General features: G+C 39.1%; 1 protein-coding gene across 1 annotated transcript in view; it reads left to right on the top strand.

Moving 5' to 3' along the window:
• Positions 1-25,570, top strand: part of VSIG1 (V-set and immunoglobulin domain containing 1) — a gene marked incomplete at its 5' end in the record, with an annotated part of 110,521 nt that overhangs the window by 68,549 nt on the left and 16,402 nt on the right. Inside the window, 2 exons of the mRNA XM_059385197.1 lie at positions 20,694-20,857; positions 24,220-24,327. Of these exons, the coding sequence (XP_059241180.1) occupies positions 20,694-20,857; positions 24,220-24,327 (272 nt within the window). The remainder of the gene's footprint in view (positions 1-20,693; positions 20,858-24,219; positions 24,328-25,570) is intronic.

Genomic DNA, 25,570 nt, shown 5'->3' with positions numbered 1-25,570 from the left:
CCAAGATTTTTGGCTTAAACAACTGGAAGGAAAGAGTTGCCATAACTGAAAGGCAGAACAAAATTAAAGAAGCATTAAGAGAAAGTATAATATTATATATTTATATATATTATATAACAATATAATAACATTTCTATAGTCTTGGATTGATTGGGAATGGCTTTCTTAAGGAAGACATGAAACTCAGAAGCTAAGAGAAAAAAAATGCTAGACTAACTACAAAAAAATGCAAACCTTCTTGATGGTCGAAGATGTAAAATTTTTTAAGAAGAGAATGGAAGAAAATATTTATAATATATATACCATACTTAATTCCATTTTAATCAACTCTTGATTATCAGTCCATGAATTAATCCCTAACTGTGGGATATGAAATTAATATTCCTAAGGTAGAAAAAGCACTTCAATGATACCGAAAGACTGATAATTCAATGGAAAAATGTTTTAAGGCCATAAATAGGCAATTAACAGGGAAGGGAACACCAATTAAACCAGCAAACCTATAAAAAAAGGCTCAGCCTCATTAGAGAACTACAAATTAAAACAGCAATGCGACACCAGCTCTCACCCACAGTACTAGTAAAAATAAATGGCATACTTTTCATTGTTGGCAAGGCTATGGAGAGACAGGCACTCTTATAAATTCTTAATGGAGGTGTCCATTTGTAAAGGATTTCCAGTGGTCAACACTGTGAACTGTCCCCAAATTTAAAGCATTTGTCTCCTTTGATCCAGCAGTTCCATTTCTAGGTACCTAATCTACAGAAATACTCATGCAAGCGGGTGGAGATGTAGACAAAGGGATGTCCATTTCACCGTGTTAATAATAGCAAAAAACTGAAGGTGATGCAAGACTTGACCAACAAGAGAATGGTTAAAGGAGTTGCGGTACATCTGTGCAGTGAAATACCAAGTAGCCTTCAAACAGATAAGGTAGCTCTATAGATGACCCAAAGAGACAATTAAAAATGCTATTTCAAGGGGAAAACAAACTAGAGAATGGTATGTGTAGTATGATTACCTTTATGACTCAAAAAACCACAACTGTGTGTGTGTGTGCGCACGCATGCACGCGCGCGTGTGTATTGGCAGAAGCTCTGAGAAAAGCATGAAACTTCCATTGCTTGTGTACATGGTGTGTGATTACACCCATGGGTGAGAGAACGGAGGCTTTCTTTTTATTCCCCGCATACTTCTTTCTTCTTTGAAACCCCGTTACAATCAAAATGTGTTATTTTTGTAATTTTTAAGTTAATGAAAATGAGAAATAAGTCAGAAGATGCAGATTTTTGAAAGTTCCCAAAGAATCTTGGAAACAGTAGCCTTGGGAGAGACACGTTTCTGAGCCTCTGTTTTTTAATACAGAGAACGGAGATAATTCCTCCCCTCTTTATTTTAGTCAGTTGTGAAGATAAAATGGAAAGGCAGCTTAAAAATCATATAGCCGGGATGCCTGGGTGGCTCAGTTGGTTAAGCGGCTGCCTTTGGCTCAGGTCATGATCCCAGCGTCCTGGGATCGAGTCCCACATCGGGCTCCTTGCTCAGCAGGAAGCCTGCTTCTCTCTCTGCCTCTGCCTGCCTCTCTGTCTGCCTGTGCTCACTCTCTCTGACAAAAAAAAAATCATAAAGCCATATAAAAATATGAAAGATATTTAACATTACTTTATGCACTAGTTAATGACCCACTTCTTTGTCAATAACATCCAAATTTGATACCAAGAAGAGAAATTAGATGATCTCTTTGAATTTGTTTTGACAGAATTCTTCCTTTCCCAATTGGGCCTTACATAAGCAATAATGTAGGCATTTTACTTAAATGTTCTAGAGAGTTCTGTGTTTGTCTGAGATATTCTGGGTTTTGGCAATAGTCTTAAGTCATACTCTCCACTGCACCCATTTCAGGGCCAGCTAGCTTGCACAGTAGCAGATGAATTAGAAAGCTTTTACTTAGCCCTGCTTTGTGCTTAGCATTCCACCATGAGCAGGTGACCAGACATCCAAGTTTACCTGGGACTGTTATGATTTACACCATCTGTCCCATGTAATGCTAATAGCAGCCTATTCATTCTCAAAAGTGTCCTAGGTTTAATGACAAATTATATGTTCACCTAAGGGGTATGGAAGGAGACACAGGAATCCCTTGGCTTATGAACACCAGACTTAGAAACTTCTTTTCCTGTCCCAGCACTTCACCACTGGAAAAGCCAGTATTACTTTCATGGATCTTTGGGAGACTTCAGAGGTCAAGGCCGGGTCAAGGCCGAGAAGAGTTGATGTGGACCTCCAGAGGGCTGCCCTCCAAACTGTCCTCCTGCAAATCCTCCTCTCTCAGACCATTTCTCTTTATTGGATTGCCTGGTACTCCTGTTGGGAGAGTCATTTGGGGTGGGGGAGGCAAACATTCTATTTTCAATTGTGTAAACCAGGTGAGGAATGTTCACGGTGATTGTTCTTGTTTGTTTGTTTTTGGGTTTGTTTTTTTTTTTTTCCTTTCCTAATATGGAGCCGATTATCTGCTTGTACAGAGGAGGAGTGTTTCTGGGAGGCCTAAGTTTAGAAAGGAAAAGGTAGTCTTGGAGTATGAGTTACTCTGGTGAGTAAGACCCTCCCTTAAAGGCAAGCAAGGAACTCAAGGGTCCTGGGGGCCATGAGAGTTGGGGCCAGAAAGGAAGGTGGGTGTCAAATGCATACAACTGTTATTTGGGGGGAGGGAATGTTGCTTTGTGCTCAACACATGACATAGGAAGAGAAAGGAATGTTCTTTTTTGGCCACCTGCTGTTCCTTCTCCTCTTCCCCTGCTCTGTATGTCCCAGCACCCAGAATTCACACTGATGGTAGACTATGTGTCTTTTATTTATTTTTTTTAAAGATTTTATTTATTTGACAGACAGAGATCACAGGTAGGCAGAGAGGCAGGCAGAGAGAGAGGAGGAAGCAGGCTCCCCACTGAGCAGAGAGCCCGATGCGGGGCTCGATCCCAGGACCTGAGATCATGACCTGAGCCGAAGGCAGAGGCTTAACCCACTGAGCCACCCAGGCGCCCCGACTATGTGTCTTTTAAATCTGGGAATGAGACTTCCATTTAAAGCATCCTGCTTTGGCGGGAATGTGTGCTCTTGGATTCAGTCAAAGGGCTTACCAAGACATTTTGATATATAACCCTTCCTAACTTGGGGGCTGCCTTACAAGACTTTGTCTTTGTCCTGGAGGGGCTTACAGCTATTGGATTTAGAGGAGACCCTGTTAATAAATAGGAAACTACTGGAGAGCAATCAAGTGCCAACTGTAGGGTATTAGTTCTAAGTATAATGCAAATCTATCCAAAGTAGAGCCCAGAGAGCGGTGGTAAAAATTAAAAAAAAAAAAAAGAACTTTTCATATAAGACACCATGACTGATCTGTCCTAAGAATATGCTTGGACAGCAAGGGCATAGAGGAGAACATTCTAAGCAGAGCTGGAATTCACCTGGAGCCAGGGTCTGGCTCCAGCCATGAGCATGGGCAGGAAAGGCTGTGGGAAAGAACCAGGAAGTAGTGGGAAATTGGCCGGCTAAAGTGAATGGGGCTCAGACGTTTCCTATAAATTAAAGTTCCTAAAAGAGGGGAGAGCCTGGCTGGCTAGGCCAGAAGAGCATGTGACTCTAGATCTCAGGGTCGTGAGTTTGAGTACAGCCGTTGGTTGTAAAGATTACTTAAATCAATGAAAACTAAAATAAATAAATAAAGTTCATAAAACACATCACTGCAGCTTGCCCATGTTTCGTGTGACCAAACACTCTGAGGCAGGAAATTGCAACAGCACTTTTCAGTGGGTGAAGTTCAGATGAGAGGAGGGTCAGGTCTTGGAAGCCTGGGAATCCTGATTAAGGATTCCAGTCCTGTTGGGAGGAGTTCATAGTGGTGTTAACTGAAAATACTTGGTCAAGGTTGGAACACTGGACCTAAAAACCTGGGGTGGAAGCAGCAGATTGGTGAAAGGATAGATCTGAGCGCCATTGCACAGGTGAAAACAGCAGGACTTAGAGATCGCCTAGGAGGAGCCGGAGGAGGCCTTCACGCCTCTCAACCTGAACACAACAGGAACTCTTGTAAGCGAAGGCTTTTCACCGTGGCAGCCTGCCATTCCCTCCTAGGGAAACTTCTTTCCAAAGAAATCCTGTTGCATCTACTCATTAACCTAATTCTGCAAAAATTCAGACTCATACAATGGAAGTCTTAAATTTTATTCATTCACCTGATGGTGCAGCGTTCAGTTGGGGAAATGCTATGGGGTTTCTAACCAGGAAAACCAAAGCATGCTATTCGTTCTATTGCCAACGTGATTGAGAACTGCAAGGGCTTCAAGAAAGTGTGACGTGTCCAGAGTTTGTTCACACAGAAACACATGCTTTTTGCTGTCTAAGTCCCGTGTCCTTCCTGTGAACCCTGTCTCCTGAGAAAATCTTAGAGCACCAATTTACTGACCTAATTTGCAAACGAAGGTTAGTGAATCCATGCTGGAAGTCTTCGATGGAAATATTTGAAATTAATTAGCCTTGTCGGCTTTTATTTGTATAGGCTCACTCCCCACTGTATACCCCCCAAGTTTAACTTTTTAGTAAGATTGATTTTAAACACTAAAGCTCAGAGAATCTGTGTACAAATAGCCTGAAGAATTTAAATGCATGGGTTTATTATTAACGCAGTAGCAAATATATCAAGGAAACACGCCCCATGAAAAGTGTTTCAAAGAAACAAATCTGCTCTGAGAAAGGACTGTACCCAATAAGTAAGCCCGAAGAGGCTGTTTGCTCCGTGATGCCTGCAGATAAGCCTGGCAAAGCTCAGTGTGATTGAAGGAGGCGCTTGAGACTCAGCTTAGCCCAGGCAGGCGCTGCGCTCCGCGAACACTGGCACAATGGTGTTCGCATTTTGGAAGGTCTTTCTGATCCTAAGCTGCCTTGCAGGTAAGGAAAGGATCTCCAAACCATCCCAGATGATTGGAGATGGAGTTTTTTTTTTTAAGACAAAATCGCAAATTTTTGCATGAGTGTTCTCCTCTTGCACTTCAAAAGAATTATAATTACTTTGCTGAATAAAGTAGTTTTCAGACCTCTAGTTTAGCAAATATAGGCCACGTTGTAAATGTAATTTTATGGAGCTTCTGAATTAAAATTTTCTCAGAAAATCACAGTAGTTTTCTCTCTCTCTCTCTCTCTCTCTCTCTCTCTTTTAAATTTGGAAGGTGAACAGATTAATTTGCTGGGAAGCTGAAGTTTTGCACCGAGGATAGTTTTTTTCTCATTCATTTTAGTGTTTCTTTTAAGGGAACTTGCTATGATCCACTTGTTTTGCTATGACAAGCAGGCTTGGAGGGCCTGCTATGATTTACTCCGCAACATTTCTGTAGCAGCTGCAGTTTTCCGAACTGAAAACCAAGACCATATTTTGGAAAATATGTGAGTGATTTATTGTTGTGCACAATATGGGTGTTTTCAGGAATTGGAGCAAAACAATCATTTTTAGAGTCAAGGTCCTGATGTGGGTAAGACCCAGAAGAGACCACTAATTCAGAAAATCCCTTGGCTCATTTTTTTCAAATACCAAATCCATTTGAATCTGTCTTTATAATATGAACTCTATGGTAGGTACAATAATATTGTTTACAGTCATTCTGATATTGTTAAGCCATCAGTAATATTAGGCAGTCATTAGAGGGAGGGTCACTGAGTGTATTTAATGGCAGAAGAAAACGTCCAAGATAAAATATTAAGTGAAAAAGAAGACACACATTTGACTAGAATAAATTGCTGGGAGGTTATATACCAAAGTGCTCATGGTGATTGCCTCTGGGTGATGGGAATCTAGATGATTTTTTTATTCCCCAGGTTTTCCTTATTTTCTGGAGTTTCTACGAAGAATATTATACTATGTTCATAATTAAAAAGTGTGAATTTTAAAAATGGCATGGTATTCAGTAATGGTTCTCTAACTGTTCATTTCTACATGTTTAAACATACATGTTCTATGGAGTCACCAGAAGGCAATATTGTATTTATTCCATGATTTAACTAGGACTTAGAACTGGAACAAGCCACCTTTCTCAGTTTCTGTCCTGGTGGGAACACGTCACAATTCTTCCTCCCCCCAACCCAGGAATATTCATTTTAAACTTTAATTTTAGACAGTGCAAGTCTGTGTTCCCTTTCAAAGATCTTCCAGTCGTTAGCTAATTTGGTTGCCCCTGGGCCTTCTGCATGAGGCCCCTAAAATCACACATGTACTCAATAACCATTTCGTTATGTGAGGGCTTATGCAGGCCTATGCTTGACACAAGTTTTGGAATAGTTATAAGAATGGTTTTTACTATAACTAATTTTAACTGGTTACAAATGTAGTATATGGGTATTGTAGACAAGTTGAATATATGAAAACATAAATAAAATAAAAATCACCAGCACTCTTACCACCCTGAGATTTTGGGTGAATTTCTTATGTATATATTTTTTTCTTTGCAAGTATGTATACACACACACACACACACACACACACACACACACACACACGTGTGTGTGTGTGTGTGTATAGCATGACAAAATTGGGTCTCTACCTTGTATACAGTTTTCTATTGTTTTAAAAATTACTTAGACAATGTCACGATCTTATTTGATTGTGACTTTTAGAACAAGACCCAATCGGAGTGACCAATAAATACTTCAGAGCCTTTGTTCTTCCATGACTTGTAAGGCTGGTTTTGTTGGCATATAGACTATACTGTATTTCTATATCTGTAGAGTCTAGCTGGTCCATAGCAAAATATGGTAGTGTCAGTGTAGCAGGTAGAATGGAAATATGGTATAATATATTATTGTTGGCTATGCTTATGTACATATGGAAGTCGGAGAAAGGAAGATTTCAGTAATCTATACTTGGCATTGGTAGTGTCCCTCAGGTGATCCAGATACATCTGTGAAATAATGATAATGTTTTTACCAATGCGTAATTTGATGTGCTACCTGGACTTGTCTCCCTTGTCAGGAAGAATGTCATGTTCTTTGGTGTCAAGCACAGTGCCTGGCACATTGTAGGCTCATAGTAAATGTTTGTTGAAAGAATGAATTACCTTCTGAAATGCTGCCATTTGGAACAACATAAATGGACCTTGAGGGCATTATGCTAAGTGAAGTAAGTCAGACAGAGAAAGATGAATACTGTAGGATATCACTTAGAAGTGGAATCTACAAAAGCCAAACTCATAGAAACAGAGAAGAATGATGGTGAGCAGGGGCTTGGGGCAGAGAGGGGTGTTAGACAAAGGGTATAGATTTCCAGTTAGAAGATGAGCAAATTCTGGGGATCTCATGTACATGACTCTCTCTCTCTATATATATATATACTCTATATATGACTCTATATATATATACAGTTAATAACACTGTATATATACCTGAAAATTGCCAGAGAGTAGACCTTAAGTGTTCTCACCACAAAAAAGAGATGGTAATTATGTGATGTGATGGAGGTGTTAGTTAACACTTTGGTGGTAGTCATTTTACAATATGTAAGTGTATCAAATCAACACATTGTACACTGTACACTCACACTTTGTTTTTTGTCAATTATGTGTCTGTAAAGCTGGAAAAACAAAAGAATGAATTACCTTCCCAAGCATCCAGAAATAATTTTCACATGCATATTTAAAATCAATTTTCTATACAATTAAGCAAGACAGATTTTAATCAGAATCTTTCTAATTGTATATGTCAATTATACTGCAATAAGTGTTGATATGATCAAATCATCTTTCTGAGGACTACTTAGGAAGTCTTAGGTTACATTTCATTTCAGGAAAATTATTTCCATCAAAAATGTCTTTGGCAAAATGTTCACACATACCATTTGGATACTTGTAATATATATTAGTCACCTGTTAAAAAATTTTTTAATGTTATTTTCATTTTCTGGAGTTATGTGTTATGCATTTCAAAGCAGTAATATCCTTGAGCTTTAGTCTCATGGTCAAATCCAAAAAGTGATCATTTGGTTATACTGTAAGTCAAAAACGAAGCAATTATATGTGAAATTGCTGGAAATTAAATCACTTCGAAGGCATCATGTTAAATATGGTTATTTGATAAAGATTTTTGCTCTGGTGTATTAAGATAATTCCCTCGTAAGCACCGTGTCTGCCATATTGTAGGCAGTAAGTACACAAGTGAACAATCATTACCAAAACATGAAAAAAAAATCTTTGCAAAACGTTGATTGCTTTATATATATACTTTGGATTAGTTTCTTTTAATCATCAGCCCTGATTTTTTAAAAACAATCTCACATATTTCAACCACATATGTGTTGTTTTGTTTTGCTTTCTCATCCAGCCAGGACACTGAGGGAGAGTGCCGTTCTGAGTTTTGTTTAAATCAGGCGCTAATCTATAGGTTGTTATTCATTCGCTGTCTTGTTAACCCAGAGATTTTTCTGATTTTTTAAATTTTAAAGTAATTTCCCAATTTAAAGTAAGTTAATCCAAAGGGAGGGAAATTTTCTTTCTATCTTTCTTCCTTCCTTCCATCCTTCCTTTCTCTCTCTCTCTCTCATTCTTTCTTTTCTTTCTTTCTTGCTTTCTTTTCTAACTGGCAACTCACAGAATCACTTTCAGTTTAAGGTTACATTTGTGCTGTTCACTCTCTGCATAATGACTACCTCGATTTAAATGAATTCAAATGAAACGAAATGAGAAATTCAGTTCCTCAGTCACACTAGCAAAATTCCATGTGCTCAGCAAACACGTGTGGGTAGTGACTTACTGAATCAGATGGTAGTACTGAGATACAACATTTACACCATCACAGGAAATTCTCTTGGGTGGACTAGAGGCTAATCTTCATGGCTTAAGTAATGTGCACTAATGGGATCAGGTGACATTTAAAAAAATTCATCTGGAAATATGTAGCTTTGGTTTCTGAAGCATGTTGCTCTCTCCAGGAGGGACAACTTCTGAAAACTTTCTTCAGAATTTAAGGATTGATTGTTGTGCTGTGGGTATGAGGAATCTGGGCGAGAAAATGGTCTAGAGATACTGCCTTGCCAACTGTTACCTATTTATAGGACAATGTGTCCTTGTCTTAAAAAACACCATCTCACAGTAGACTTGGAGGTTACCATCCTTATTCTAAAGTGATATTGTCGAGCTTATACAGATCTCAAATGATTTATGTATTTGTAGGTCTTCTATCTTTAAAAATGTTGCAAATGTCTTAATCACATTTATAGTTCCCAAAGCCTTAATTTTCCTTTGTCCTCATTCTGGTCTGTGCTCTAAATGGCTTCCTGCTGTGTTGATAGGGTGAGTAGAGATTGTGTCTGTCTTATTTATTACTGTTTCCCCATGTTTAGCACTGTGTGTGGCACAAAACAGGTGCTCAATAGGTATTTGTTGACAGGCAACTCTGCCTCTTCCATGGCTTGCCTTGTATGGGAGCTGTGCTTACTTTGCCTTCCAGCGTTTTCTCAGAGAGCAGCCTTTAAAGGTATTTTGGGAGTGAGGGCAGGGTGATTACTTTGTCATAGGCTCCCACCAATAGCCAACTCCATAGCAGACAATGGGACATAAACTAGAAAACAAAAACAATGACCAAATACTACTTTCAAAGTCTCTGTTTTTAGGGGAAAGTTTCTGGGAACTTTAATGGCCACCAAATCCCCATTCTGTCCTTTTTATTTTGGACACTTTAAAGACATTTGGAAGTCATCATTTAAGCATAGCTAAAGATGTGTCTAACTTCCAGGAAAAATGAGATGGGGTCTTTGAGGGCAGGAGAGAGCCACTTAGCTTTCCCCAATAAAGTTTCCACTGGAAAGAGTTGCTGTTTTCTGTAGATCAGTTCTGTTTTTTTTGGAAAGGCATAATGAGACATGGGAAAGCATGGAGAGAACATTGGGAAGAGGGAAACTGTGCAGAGTCAGAAGGTGCTGCATGGGGGTCTATCCTAAATCACTTTTCTCAGTTGATCACAGTATTGGTTACCCTATAAACAGTCAACCTCTGGCAGAGAAGCAGCTGAACCGGGTGGCTTGCCTGTGACAGAGAACTTAGCTATTGAATATGTAAAACCAGGGTTCTCAGTACATAGTTTGCTTTTTCTTCTAATTTTTCAAAATGTCAATTCCCTGATTTATGTTTGCCTGTTGTTAAGTAAGAAAAATGTTAATTAAAAGAGTCTTGGGATGTGCAGAATTGGGAAGGGATCCAGGATTTGTCTTTCTGTAGTATTTCCTCTGATCTTTCCATGATTTCTGTATCTCATTCTTCTCCTTGTCTGTAACCCTGCAAGCAGTGAGAACTCCCACTCGGGTTCCTCTGCAGCACAGAGAGCATCTCTTAAACTTGGCCTTTTCTTCTAATAGCTATCTGATGGTCTTGTGTTCCATCTTGGAGATCTTCTATACTCTGAGTTTGCAATAGGTAATAACCAGTTAATCAGATTAGCCAATGCCTCAATAGTGTTACTCAAACTATTGTCCCCTATCACAGCCTTTTTGAAAGATGCTTATATGGTGCTGAGAATTTCAGGCACCGTGGTAGGCTGGGTTTTGGGGTAGAGTACTGTTCCTCCAAATCATAGGGACAGCTCACCCTTTTGGAAAGCCAACAGCTCTCAAATTCGGTGGTCTCAGGACCCTTTTAATACTCTTAAAACTTGAGGAAAATTTCTGACCTGTATAAAAAAGCATAGATCTGCTTGTCCTTGCTTCTTTCTGCTAAGCACAGGTCTAAACCCTCCCTGGAAATAATGCAAGAGACAACCAAGGGAGAACTCTGAAAGATGGTAAGAAAAAGTAAAGGGTTTTGGGACCCTGAGAATAACAGTGGCAAGGTGTCTTATTTCTTTGCATCCCAAAGAAGGAGGGTAGCCAGTTCTGGCATTTCTACATCCCAACCTAGCAACAGAGGGTAGCCTAGGGAAGCTTATTCTTCCACTAGATCTAATGAGAGTCCTTCTGACATCAAGTGAACCAACTACTGGGCGAGTCATCAGAAGCCACACTAACAAGAGTAGACAAAGGAAGCATTCTTTTTCCCCACTGGGCCTGAGACTCCTCACTTTGATCTAGAGACACTGAGGTGGGAGGGTAGAACAGACAAGAGAATGAAGTCACAGCAAATGTTCAGTTCTGGAAGGCTCTTGGTGTGGGACTCAGACTCTCCCCCCACCCACGAGACACAGGAGTAGCCAGGGCTACCAGTAGGAGTGTCCCACCATACTGATCCCTTACTGAGAGACCTCCAGCAACCTGACCTGGGGAAACCCTTCCACCCACTCAGGCAAGAGAATCAGAGACAAACAGAAGCCCTAGTGATAGCAGATAAACCAAAGAGACCAAAACAACACTGCAGAGACTCTGGAAATTAAACTAGCATTAGAGGGGCACCTGGGTGGCTCAGTCAGTTAAGTGTCTGCCTTCCACTCAGGTCAAGATCCCAGGATCCTGGGATGGAGTCCCACACTGGGCTGCCTGCTCAGCAGGAAGCCTGCTTCTCCCTCTTCATCTGCCTGCTCTCCCTGCTTGTGCTCTTTCTCTGTCAAATAAATGAATAAAATCTTTAAAAAACCCTAGCATTTGAACCCTAGCCCACAAAAGTAGGCCGAGCCCTGTGGGTAAAACATGAAACCAAAGAAAAGAGACTGTCTGCCAAAATGACATTTAAATGGGAGTTTTCTGACATGATAGGCAAAATGTCTACAGGTTTGGAGAAGTGTATAATGACATGTATCTGCCATTATATTATCATATAGAATATATTCACTGCCCTAAAAATCCTCTCTGCTCCACCTATCCATGTCTTCCTCCCCACTAACCCCTTGAATCCAATGATATTTATACTGTCTCCATAGTTTTGCTTTTTCCAGAATATCAGGATTGAAATAATCTGGATTTCAAGATGACTTTCCAGATTGGCTTTTTTCACCCAGTAATATATATTTAATGTCACTCCATATCTTTCCATGGCTTAACAGCTCCTCTTTTAACACTGAATAATATTCCATTGTTTGTACATACCACAGTTTATATATTTTTAAATTTATTTTTAAAAGGATTTTTAAAAATATTTATTTATTTATAGTTAGAGAGAGAGAGAGAGAGCAAGAGAGTGCATGGGAGAGGAGCAGAGGGAGAGAGAAAGAGAATCCTCAAACAGATTCCCCATTGAGTAGGGATCCCGATGTGAGGTTCCATGCCAGGACCCTAAGATCATAATCTGAGCTGAAATCAAGAGTCAGACACTCAACCAACTGAGCCACCCAGGTGCCCCTATATACCACAGTTGACTAATCAATTCACCTACTGAAGGATGCCTTGGTTGCTTCCAAGTTTGGGCAGTTATACACAAAACTACTATAAACATTCATGCGCAGATTTTTGTGTGGATTAAATTTTCAGCTTTTTTGGGTAAATACCAAAGAGCATAATTGCTGGATAGTATGGTAAGAGTGTTTTAGTTTTGTAAATAAACACCAAGCTGTCTTCAAAATGTCTGTACCATCTTGCATCCCCACCATGAATAAACGAGAATTCCTGTTGTTCCACATCCTCACCCGCATTTGGTGTTGTCAGTGTTCTGTACTTTGGCCATTCTAATGGGTGTGTAATAGTATCTCATTGTTTTAATTTCTATCCCCCTGATGACATAGGATGTGAAGCATCTTTCCAGATGCATATTTGCCATCTGTATATAATCTTTGGTGAGGTGTCTGCTAAGGTCTTTAATCCATTTTAATATGGTTGTTTGTTTTCTTATTAACAAGTTTTAGGAGTTATTTGTATAGTTTGGATAGAAGAACATTATCAAATATGTCTTTTGTAAATAGTCTCTGTTAGTCTGTGGCTTTAGTCTTCTTTCTCTTGACAGTGTCTTCTGCAGAACAGAATATTTTAGTTTTAATAAAGTCCAGCTTATCAATTATTTCTTTCATGGATTGTGCCTTTGGTGTTTTATCTAAAAATTCATTACTATACCAAGATCATCTAGATTTTCTCCTATATTATATTCTAGGAGTTTTATATTTTGCTTTTTCATTTAGATCTGTGATCCATTTTGAGATTTTTTTGTGGCTAGATTCATTTTTTTTTTTTTTTTGTACATGGGCATCCAGTTATTTCAGCACCCATTTGTTGAAAAGATTATCTTTGTTCCATTGTATTGCCTTTGCTCCTTCCTTTGTCAAAAATCAGTTGACTCTTTTATGTGGGTCTTTTTCAGCGCTCTCTATTGTGTTGCATTAATCTATTTGCCTATTTTTTTTCACCAAGACTATACAGTCTTAATTACTATATATCTCTATAAAAAGTCTTGAAGTAGTGTCAGTCCACCAAATTTGTTCTTCTTCAATATTGTATTGGCTATTCTGGTTCTTTTACTTCTCCATACAAACTTTAGAATAACTTTGTCAATATCCACAAAATAACTTCCTGGGATTTTGGTTGTAATAACATTGACTTGATAGATCAAGTTGGGAAGAACCGACAAGTTGGAAATATTGAGACTTCCTATTCTATTGAACATAGATTACCTGTCCATTTACTTGTGGTTTTTTTTTTATTTGTTTCATCAGAGTTTTCTAGTTTTCATCATATGGGTTTTGAACAGATATTAGATTAGTTAGATTTATACTCAGATATTTCATTTTAGGGGTGCTAATGTAAATGGTATTGTGTTTTTAATTTCAAATTCCACATGTTCACAGCCAGTATATAGGAAAGCAATTAACTTTTGTGCCTTAATCTGATATCCTGAAAACTGGCTTTAATCACTATTAGTTCCATAGGTTTTCGTTGTTGTTGATTCTTTTGGATTTTTCTACATAGGCAATCATGTCATCTGTTATTTCCTTCACAATCTGTATACTTTTTGTTTCCTTTTTGTATCTTATTGCATTAGGTAGAGCTTTCAGAATGAGGTTGAAAAGGAATGATGAAAGGTAACACCCTTGTCTTTCTCCTACTCTTAGTAGGAAAACTTCTAATTTCTCACCATTAAGGATGATGTTAGTGGCAGGTTTTTTTTGTAGATGTTCCCTTATATTCCTATAAGTTCCTATAAGTTCCCTTATATTCCTAGTTGAGAATTTTAATCACAAATGGATGTCAGGCTTTGGCAAATGCTTTTTCTGCATATATTGATATGATCATGTGATTTTTAAAAACCTGTTCATGTGATAGATTGCATAAATTCTTTTTCAAATTTTGAGCCAGCCTTGCATACCTGAGACAAATCCCACTTGGCCATGGTGTAGAATCTCTCTATGAATTGTTGGATTTGACTTACTAATATTGTATTGAGGGTTTTTGCATCTGTGTTCATTAGAGATATTGGTCTATAGTTTTCTTGTGATGTCTTTGTCTGGTTTTAGTATTAGGGTGATGTTGACATCATAGGATGAGTTAGGAAATATTTCTCCTGTTCTATCTTCTGAGAGAGTGTGTAGAAAATTGATAGAATTTCTTCCTTAAATGTTTGGTAGAATTCATCAGTGAACCCATCTGGGCCTGGTGCTTTCTGTTTGGGGAGGTTATTAATTACCTCTTCATTCAACTTCTTTAGTAGATACAAAGTAGATACAGACCTGACAAAACTGTCTACTTCTTGTGTGAATTTTAGTAGGTTGTGTTTTTCAAGGAATTGGTCCATTTTATCTAGGTTATCAAATTTGTAGGCATAAAGTCTTTCCTAGTATTCTTTTATCATCTTTTTACTGTCCATGGTATCTATAGTCATGCCCCCTTCAATTTCTGATATTAACAATTTGTGTTCACGCTATTTTTTATCTTAGCCAAGTTAGAGTCTTTTCAATTTTACTGTCTTTTACAATAACCAGTTTTTGTTTCTTTGGCTTTCTGTATTGATGCCTTGTTTTCAATTTCATTGATTTCTGCTCTAATTTTTATTATTTATTTTCTCTGTTTTGGATATGACTTTTTCTTTTTTTCTGGTTTCCTAAAGTGTAAGCTTACATGATTGATTTTAGATCTTTCTTGTTTTCTAATATATGCATTCAATGCTGCAAATTTACCTCTAAGCACTGCTTTTGTTGCATACCAGAAATTCTTATAAGTTGTGTTTTCATTTTCTTTTTTTTTAAAGATTTTTTATTTATTTGTTTGACAGAGATCACGAGTAGGCAGAGAGACAGGCAGAGAGAGAGAGAGGAGGAAGCAGGCTCCCCGCTGAGCAGAGAGCCCGATGCGGGGCTCGATCCCAGGACCCTGAGACCATGACCTGAACCGAAGGCAGGGGCTTAACCCACTGAGCCACCCAGGCGCCCCTTCATTTTCATTAGTTAAAAATATTTTAAAATTTTGCTTGAGATTTATTTGATGTATGTGTTCTTTAGAAGTGTGTTGTTTAATCTCCATGTATTTTGGGGACTTCCTAGTAATCTTTTTGTTAATTTATTTCTGTTTTAATTCCACTGTGGTCTGGGGGCAGATATTGTGTGATTTATTTTTTTAAATGTGTTAAGATTTGTTTTAAGGCCCATAATGTGGTCTTCCTTGGTGAGAATTCACATTTTTTAAAGATTTATTTATTTTTTGAGGGATGGGGGAGGGGCAGAGAGAGAGAGAGAGAATCTTTAAGCAGACCCCATCTTGAACAAGGAGCCTGACAAGGGGCTTGAGATCATGACATGAGACAAAACCAAGAATCAGACGCTTAAATGACTGCACCACCCAGGCGTCCCCATAATGTTTAAAAACATATCTCTTTGTATAAAACACTTCACCCAACCATAACAAAATGCACTTGTTTCCCTGGGTACCTGCAGAATATTTACCAAGATAGAGTACATGCTCATCCATTAAAAATAAACAAGCAAACAAAAAACCTCCACAAATGTAAAAGAATTAAAATCATGCAGAATCTGTTCTCTGAGCACAATGGAATCAAACTAGAAATCAAGAACAGAAAGAGAAAAAGAAAGTCCCTAAACTCTTGGTAATTATGCTACTCACTTCTAAATAATCTATGGACCAAAAAGGAAATCTCAAAGGAAATTTAAAGAATATATATAAAGCTGAATAAAAATGAAAACATAACATATGGAAATATGTTATATGCAACTAAAGCAGTGCTGAGAGAGAAAATTATAGCACTAAATGCTTCCATTTGAAATTAAGAAAAGTGTCAAGTCAATAATTGAAGTTTCTACATCAAGAAACTGGAAGAAAGAGTAAAATAAACTCAAAGCAAAGAGAAGAAAGGAAATAATAAAGAGCTGAAGTCAATGAAATTAAAATAAGAAAATTATTAAATGAATAAAAATCTGGTTCTTTGAACCAATTCCCCCAAAACAACAAACTACTAAAACTCACTCAATACAAAGTAGATAATATGAATATCCCAAAACTCTTAAAGAAATTGAATCCATAGTTTAAAAAGCTACTGAAAAAGAAATACTTAGGCCTAGATACTTTCACTGGATAAGTCTACCAAACATTTAAAAAATAATTAACAACAATTTTACACAGACTTTTCCAAAACATAGAAGACGGAACATTTTCAACTCATTTTATGAGGCCAGTATTACCCTGATACTAAAACCAGACAGTGAAGAAAGAGAAAACTATAGACCAAATTCTTTCATGAACTTTGACTCAATAACTCATGAAAAAGCACTAGGAAATTGAATCCTACTCTGGAAACTAATTCTACACCATGACTAAGTAGGATTTATTTTGAATATGTAAGGCTGGCTCAACACTCAGAGTTATTTGGTGTAATGTATCCTATCAACTGGCTAAAGAAAAAAACCAAATGATTATTTCAATTGATACAAAAAGAGCATCTGACAAAATTCAATACTCATTCATGATAAAGATGCTCAGTAAGTTAAACAATAAAAGATGTGTTCATTTTGAAGAGCTGCCACAAATTGCCAGAAACTGGGTGGCATGAAACAAGAGAAATATATTCTCTCACAGTTCTGGAGGCCAAAAGTCTGAAGGTAAAGCTTTGACAATATTGTTTCTCTCTATGCCATGTCTTTCTGCTACTTGGCTTCTAGAAATTCTTGGTGTTCCTTTATGTGTATATACAATGCTCCAGTGTTTGATTTTATCCTCATATGAACTTTCTCTTTGTGTATCTTTGTCAAATCTCCCTCTCCTTTTTCTTAGGGGGACAACAATCATTGGATTTAAAGCCCACCCCAAATCCAGAATCATCTCATCTCAAGATCCTTAACTTAATTACATTGCAAAGACCCTATTTCCAAATAAGGTCACATTCACAGATATCAGGAATTAGAACTTACACATATCTTTTGGTGGTGCACAATGCAATCCATGACAGAGGAGAATTACCTCAACTTGATTAAAAAACGTCTGCAAATAACCAACAGCTAACATGTTTTGTATTATGTTACATACATGTTGTAAATGTAAAGTACTGGAAGTTATAGTCACTGCAATAAGGTAGTAAAAAGCAATAAAAAGCATATGGATTGGAAAGGAAGAAAAAAATAACCTCTCTCTCTCCAAGAAGAGACTGGAATCTAGATTACACAGGGAACTCTCAAAATTCACCAGTTGAAAATTAAATAATCCAATTAGAAAATGGGCTAAAAATATGAACAGACCTTTCGCTGAGGAAGATATACAAATGGAAAATTCGCATATAAGAAGTTGTTTAGCATCATTAAATTACATCAGGGAAAGATAAATTAAAATCACAATGATATATTACTACCCTCTTATTATAATGGTTGAAGTAGAGAACAGTGACAACACTAGAGACTGGGGAAGATGTGGAGAGACTGGACTGCTCATATGTTATTGGTGAGAATGTTTATTTGTATAGCCACTCTGGAAAAGTATGTGGCTGGTTTTCAGTATGCTTGTGTGTGTGTGCGTGTGTGTGTGTGTGTGTGTGTGTGTGTAAGTAGGTCTTATGCCCAGTGTAGAGCCCAAAATGGGGCTTGAAACTATGACCCCAAGATCAAGACCTGAGCTGAGATCAAGAGTCGGACACTCAACTGACTGAACTACCCAGGAACCCCTGTTTTTGCTTTTAATAAACCTAAACCTGTCACTATCATCAGACCCATCAATTGCACTCTTGTGAATTTATCCCAGTGAAATAGAAATTTATGTTCCCACAAAAATCTGTACATTGGACTTTTATTCAACAGTCCAAACCTGGAAACAACCTAGATGTTCCTAAATAGGTAAATTGTTAAACAGATTGAGTACTCCTAAGCAACAAATGGCAGTGAGTTACCGATGCAACTTGGGTAGAATCCTAATTATGGTAAGTGAAAGAAGCCCATCCCAAAAGATTACAAAATGACAATTTTATAAATGAAAGATAGATTAGTGGCTTCCAATGCTTATAATCAGGGATGGGGTGCAGGAGGGAGGTGAGTGTGATTATAAAAAGCCAACATTAGGGATATTTGTAGTGATGGAACTGTTCAGTATCTTGATTGTGATGGTAGATACACAAACTTACACATGTGATAAAAGTGTATCAAACTAAATGAACACACACCCACTTGAGTACCAGTAGAACTGGAGAAATACAAATAAGATCAGTGGATCAATGTCAGTGTCCTATCTGTGATTTTACAGTATAGTTTTATAAAATGTTACCATTGTGGGGGCTGGGTAAAGTGTACATGGAATATCAGTGCTGTTTCTTAGAACTGCATGTGACTCTACTGTTATCTCAATAAAATTTTCAATTAAAAATTGAAAGGACCGGGCGCCTGGGTGGCTCAGTGGTTAAGCCGCTGCCTTCGGCTCAGGTCATGATCTCAGGGTCCTGGGATCAAGTCCCGCATCGGGCTCTCTGCTCAGCAGGGAGCCTGCTTCCCTCTCTCTCTCTCTGCCTGCCTCTCCGACTACTTGTGATCTCTCTCTGTCAAATAAATAAATAAAATCTTTAAAAAAAAAAAAAAAAATTGAAAGGACCTGAGGATTCCCAAGGAATTTTTGCTGTCACTTATTTCTATCTATATTTATTGAATTAGAAATTAAAACTAAAAATTATTTAAACAAAAAATATATAAGCACACATTCCATTAGCTGCAAAAGCAATGATGTCACCATCATCAGTAGCTAGTGGAACACCCCACTGTACACTAATGAGAGGATGAGAGTGAAAAAGAAAAATAACTTTTTTATATCATTATTAATATCATTTTGATCTTAAAGTTTCTCAAAATGGTCGTAGGGATAAGGTGACCAGTTCATCCTGGTTTTCCTGAGATTTTCCTGGTTTAAGCACTGGACATCCTAACAAAAGCAGTATGGTTTGCTGAAACCCTATTTTAAAACCGAAAGTTCCTCCAAAGAAAACATACAAATGGCCAATAGACACACAAAAAAATGCTCAACGTCACTCATCATCAGGGAAATACAAATCAAAACCACAATGAGATACCACCTTGCACCTGTCAGAATGGCTAAAGTAACAAGTCAGGAAACAATAGATGTTGGTGAGGATGCAGTGAGAGGGGAACACCCCTACACTTTTGGTGGGAAGGCAAACTGGTCCAGCCACTCTGGAAAACAGTATGGAGGTTCCTCAGAAAGTTAAAAATAGAGCTACCCTATGACCCAGCCATTGCACTACTAGATATTTACCCAAAGGATACAAAAATATTGATTCAAAGGGGCACATGCACCCCAATATTTATAGCAGCAATGTCCACAATAGCCAAAATATGGAAATATGGAAAGACTCCAAATGTCCATCAACTGATGAATGGATAAAGAGGATATATATATATATATATACATAAATATGTATATATATATATATAGAGAGAGAGAGAGATGGTTGAGGTATATATAAATAAATATATTATATATATAAATATATATATAATATTACTCAGCCAAAAAAAAAAAAAAAGAGAGAGAGAATGCAATCTTGCCATTTGCAGCAACATGAATGGAACTAGAGGGTATTATGTTAATCTGTCAGTCAGAGAAAGAAAAATACCATATAATTTCAATCTTATGTGGAATTTAAGAAACAAAGCAGATGAACATAGAGGAAGGGAAGGAAAATAAAATACGATCAAAATAGAGAGGAAGGCAAACCATAAAAGACTCTTAATGATAGAGAACAAAGTGAGGGTTGCTGGAGGGGATGTGGGAGGTGGGATGGGTTGAACGGTTGATGGCTATTAAAGAGGGCACTTGCTGGGATGAGCTCTGGGTATTACACGTAAGTGATGAGTCACTAAATTCTACTCCTGATACCAATACTACTCAATATGTTAACTAACTTGAATTTAAATAAAGACTTGGAAGAAAAAAACCTGTAAGTTCCACATCAAAGAAATCTGTTAGTCCTGGACAAACTGGATTAGTTGTTCCCCATATTCATGGACCTTTTTTGGTCCCTGGACAATATTTTAAGAACATCTGTTTAAGACAATCCTCATACAGAAGAATTCCCAGTTTGGTGTTATTGTCTCACCATCACATAGGACCTGAGTTTCATTACATCATAATTTGTTAGAAACTCTGCTATCTCCATGCCAGTTGCTTGCTCGGCTTTCCTGTATAGTTTATTCTCCTCCTCCTCCTCTTCACCCTGGATTCTTTCAACAAGATGTCAACGAAAGTGCTTGGTAATGAAAAAGTGTCATCAGAATGTGAAAGTGTATCATTTTCTTTTTGATGATTATTTTTTCAGGTCAAGTTAGTATGGTGCAGGTAACCATCCCAAACAGTGTTGTGAATGTGACTGTTGGATCTGATGTCACACTTGTCTGCACCTATACCAGCACTGTGGCCTCCCGGGACAAGCTCTCCATCCTGTGGTCATTCATTCACAAGAAGGACTTGCCACCAGCTTCCGTAAGGGTTTTTTACCTCAACTATTCCCCTATGGTAGTTCGGACATAAACTGTTGGGATCAGTGTGTGAAGGAGTGGTAAGCCAGTGATAACAGTGGCAGAGTCTCAGGTACAAAGAGTATGAAGATAGTTGTAGGGAAGACCATCATGTATGTGACATGGCCTTTGTCCTTTCTTCATATGAAGTTATAGACTGTTATCTCATATCTGAGTAGGTCACCATCTGGAGTATTGTGTATTCTAGAGTAGACAGGAGTGGTCCTAGGTGAAATGAGCTGTAGTTCTGAAAGGGCTCCTCCTCTTTCCAAATAATCTCCCTATTATTTGCAGAAGACCCCAGTTCAAATACATGTCCTACTTGATCTGCAAATCTTTGTCAAATATAGTATCTGGGATCTGCCCACCAAGAAAGCTAGCTCATTATGCCAGATGAGTCCTGATGAAATGAGACTCCCAGATGGGAGGAGAAGGGCCAAGGTAATGATGAACCCTGGGTAATCAAGGACAACAAGAAGCTAAAGGGCAGAGGATAGGGCAAGTAGGCTGAGGTTAGGAGTAAGAGGTTGCTAGAAAGTCAAAGGAGAATGTTCAACCTGTAAGCTTGCCTAGTCTCAGGTTTTCTTCATCTGGCCTTAAGGGTAATTCCTTTTTAAATTAGCCCAAGGACTGAAATTGTGTACTCCAAGTGTGTGTGCGTGTGTGCGTGTGTGTGTGAGAGAGAGAGAGACAGAGAGCGAGAATGCATGCAAGGGTCTGCAAGAGTGTGCAACATGTCTGCCAACACATATTCCTTAAAGGAAAAAGTCTATATCTTTCATCAGATTTTCAAAAGGATGTATGATCCAAAACAAAGAGTTCAGAGAAGAACAAATCAGTATGGTTTGGAATAGTTGAGTATAGTTGAATTGGGGTTTTGATTAGTAGAAAATGGAGAGCGTGTTGAGTCGGCTAGAGAAGGTTGAAGGACAGAGGTAGAGAAGACGGGCTAGCTTGTAGGAGCCAGGCCTGGGCCAGTGTGGCTTCAGCCATCTCTGGGCCCTTGGAGGTGCTAGGTCCTCTCTTTACCAGAGGTCCTGAACATCTTTGTAGCAGAAAACACCATTCAAGAGGTGATTTCATTACTGCCACCCTCTAGTCAATGTTCAACATTTTTACTCAGCACTGGTTACTTCAGATATGCATCTGAATCACTCTGTGCCTCTCCTCAAAACATGGTGGAATGCTAACCCTCTTCTAGATATCTCATTGGGAATCAGCTGACATGTTGCAGGTGAAAATGCTTGGGAAAAATAGACTGTACATTTTCTCCCTTGTAATCCCCTTTATGATCTTCAGTAGTAGCAGAAACAATAGTGGTTGTACCTCTTTTTGTCACCCAGATGTCCTTACCCAAGACCCTACATATTGCAACCAACCAAGCAATCATCCTTTGCAGGTTGCTCTCTTAACCATGGATGGCAATAATCACATGAACTTTTTCCTTTTTAAAGTTCAGTTTCCTGAATAGTCTTTTCTTTATCTGTAGGCTTGAAGCCCTTCCCATTTTGCCAGAAGGGGCTGAAATTAGTGAGGCTTTGCCCATATATTTTGAATTATTTTTATGTGTGGTACTCAAATCCAAATGTCCTCAACTGCCTGGAAATGAGGCCAGGCCAGTGTGAGTTCAAAAATACAAATGGTTCTTTATGCCATCTCTGACACCGGAATTTACAAGGCCATCTCTTGGTTGAACCATGTAGTTAAGAGTTGAGAGATGCGGGGCAGAGGGATCTTGTGACTGGCAATGAGTTTTTTCTAGACCTGGGGATGCACAGAAAGTGTAGGTGATTGCACGGGGTGTGCTCAGGACATCTGTTAGAGGCATTTTGGAAAGAAACTTTATTAACAATATGTATTTATTTTTTAAGATTTTATTTATTTAAAAGAGAGAGAGAGAGAGTGAGAGAGGGAATAAAGCAGGGGGAGAGAGAGAGGGAGAAGCAGGCTTCTTGTTGAACAGGGAACCCAAGGTGGGACTCGATCCCAGGACCCTGAGATCATGACCTGAGCCAAAGGCAGACGCTTAACAACTGAGCTACCCAGGCACCCCAAGGAGTATGTATTTACCGATTAAATATTTACTTGTCATTTACCTAATCTTCAAAATGTCAGGTATAGGGAAGGCAAATAATTTAAGGTATCTAGGCTTTTGGGATGTCCAAATCTAAGAAGCTCCTCTACACTGAGTCGGTGGTTCAGTGAGAACAAGGTTCTTGATCTTAAAATATTTTGGAAGTTTCCCCAATGCACGAGACCTTTTGTTATGCCACTGCCTTAGCCGCATAGGAGACAGGTTGCGGGAGGGTGGTTTAGCTCTTGGCTTAGAGACAGTGAAAACCAACTCCCCAAAGTCAAGCTTTCTCTTCTTTCTTTCTCTCTTTCCATCTTGTTTCAGCTTGCTCCAGCAAAGTCCCCAATTCAACCATCCTTAGGTCTCTACCTCCAGAGAATTGGGGGCTCTCACATTTTTCCCCATACCCTACAGGCATGTGCTTCTCTCTGCTTTTCCAGATGGGTAGTTTTGGAGCACCAGTGGAAACTTCCCGATGGATGTTGGTTCTATTCCTTGCTCTGCTACTTATTTGCTGACGGGATTACTTTAGACAAGTCAGTTGACCTTTCAGAGGGTCAGTTTTCCCTTCTGTGTAATGGGGCTTACCTACCTCATAGGTTTACTGTGAAGATTAAATGAGACTATGCTTGTGAAGCACTGGGAAGCCTTCCATGTAGTAGCCATTTAATGAATGTGAGCTATTACGAGTAGTAGTATCATTACTTACCAAATAGTGATTTTGAAAATCCCTATCCTATCCATACATCATGGGCGCTAGGGATCCAGCCCAACAAAGACATTTAGTACAGCTGAACAGCTGGGACAGAGCTCTTGGGGGAATCCTGGCCCAGGATTAGTTTCCTGCTTCACTGCCTGCCAGGTTCCTGTGGCTGAAGGGAGGGGTTAGCCTTTTCTGGCTGGTCCTGTCCCTGAACAGAAAATTTGCTCAACAAAGAAGTTGTAGGTATCTTCAGTTGAGATGATATTTTTCAAAATGGGATTCGGCCTCTATTTCGAATTTGTTTCTTCTTTGGGTACTTCCATGCATTCAGAATTCTGTAGAGCATGTTGTATGCTAATCTAGGGATGGCTGGTGAACATTTTGGGGATGGTAAAAAGAGACTGCTACGCTATTAGACAATTCTCTGATTTATGGGCATATGATGTTTCCAGACTGATCACTGAGTGATTCAATTCAACTCCTGGGTTGATGTGGCAGTATATCATGTAGCATTCAGCTCTCAGACCCACCCATTTCTGCTCAAACACAGCACAGCCCGTGCCTCAATACTGAGGGTATGGAGAAAAAGGCAGTCAGTCAGTGTCTAAATATGGCGCATGCAAGAGACGCTCGGGGAAGATGTAGCTGGACCTCTCAGGTAAGAACACCAACTGGTGTACTACTGGACCCCTTTATTGTTTGGAATATCTAGGGCAATGGCACCAGCCTTTAGGAGTGGGGTGGAATGGTCCAAGTTTGGTAACAGTCTAGATCAGCAAAACTGGGACAGTCTTGAGTTTGCCTTCTCACACCATGTCTAGGATTGTTTTCAGCCTCCCCCAAAGGGCTCAGGGACTTATTGCCGCCTCAAGTAGGGCAGGGGCCAGCTCTTGTCATACTCTCATATTCTCATATTCTTCTCCTATCCCCACATCATTTTTGACTCCAAGCCATAATGTTTCTCCATACCTGCGGGAGGGTGTTATCCCTTACTGACTATCCCCTCCAAGGGGGTTCCTTTGCTGAATAGGGACTGCAGAAATACCTCATAAGTCTTTTGACCAGGAAGACCAGGATGTTTATTAACATGGCCCTCCTCTTAGAGAAGCCCTCTTCTCGGAAGACAGGGACAGCTTCAGATGATCAGTCCCTCAGCAGAGACTCTCAGCTGAGGACTCTAGGCCCCAGAACATGCAGGTTAGCACGGAAGTTTTGGGTGGTTTTGTGCCCCTCCGATCACACCAATTTTCTCCTCTGATCACACCAATTTTCTCCTCTTCCACCCAGCCAGTAACTGGTAGAACTAAAGTGACCTCACCTGCCCATGAACAGAACAGGCATTGATCCTACTTAGCATGGGTCTCGCAGACAATATTTACTCTTCTAGAACATCTGTAGTGGATGAAACCCGTTGTCATTTTCATCTCCCCAGCATACATTTAATGTAGACAACTTCCTTCCAGAGCCCAGTGTCTTTGTATTCTCTGGCCATTCAGATTCTCCCCCACCTGGCCTGTCCTCCTCAGATAGCATTATTATCAAATGTTTTCCAAATATTGGCGGGTTGGGGGGGAACCATCTCCTCACATACATTTGAAAATGACGGGGGGATGTTGGTGTGATTATTATAAATGGGAGTCACTGCTGGCAGTTAGTGGGTGGTGGCTAGAGATGCTAGATGACTTACAATACATGACTAAACCCACAGGAGAAATAACTGTCTGTCCCAAATTCCAGTGTCACTTCCATTGAGAAACACTCCAAGTTCTTCCCCTCCCACCACCCCACCAACCCCTCCCATCAAAGCTTTTTTAAAAAATTTTGTTTTATTTTCAACATAACAGTATTCCTTGTTTTTAGCACCACACCCAGTGCTCCATGCAATCCGTGCCCTCTCCAAT

The sequence above is a fragment of the Mustela nigripes genome, chromosome X (assembly GCF_022355385.1).
Source record: "Mustela nigripes isolate SB6536 chromosome X, MUSNIG.SB6536, whole genome shotgun sequence".
NCBI lineage: Eukaryota > Metazoa > Chordata > Mammalia > Carnivora > Mustelidae > Mustela > Mustela nigripes.
This window is presented reverse-complemented; position numbering and strand designations above follow the sequence as displayed.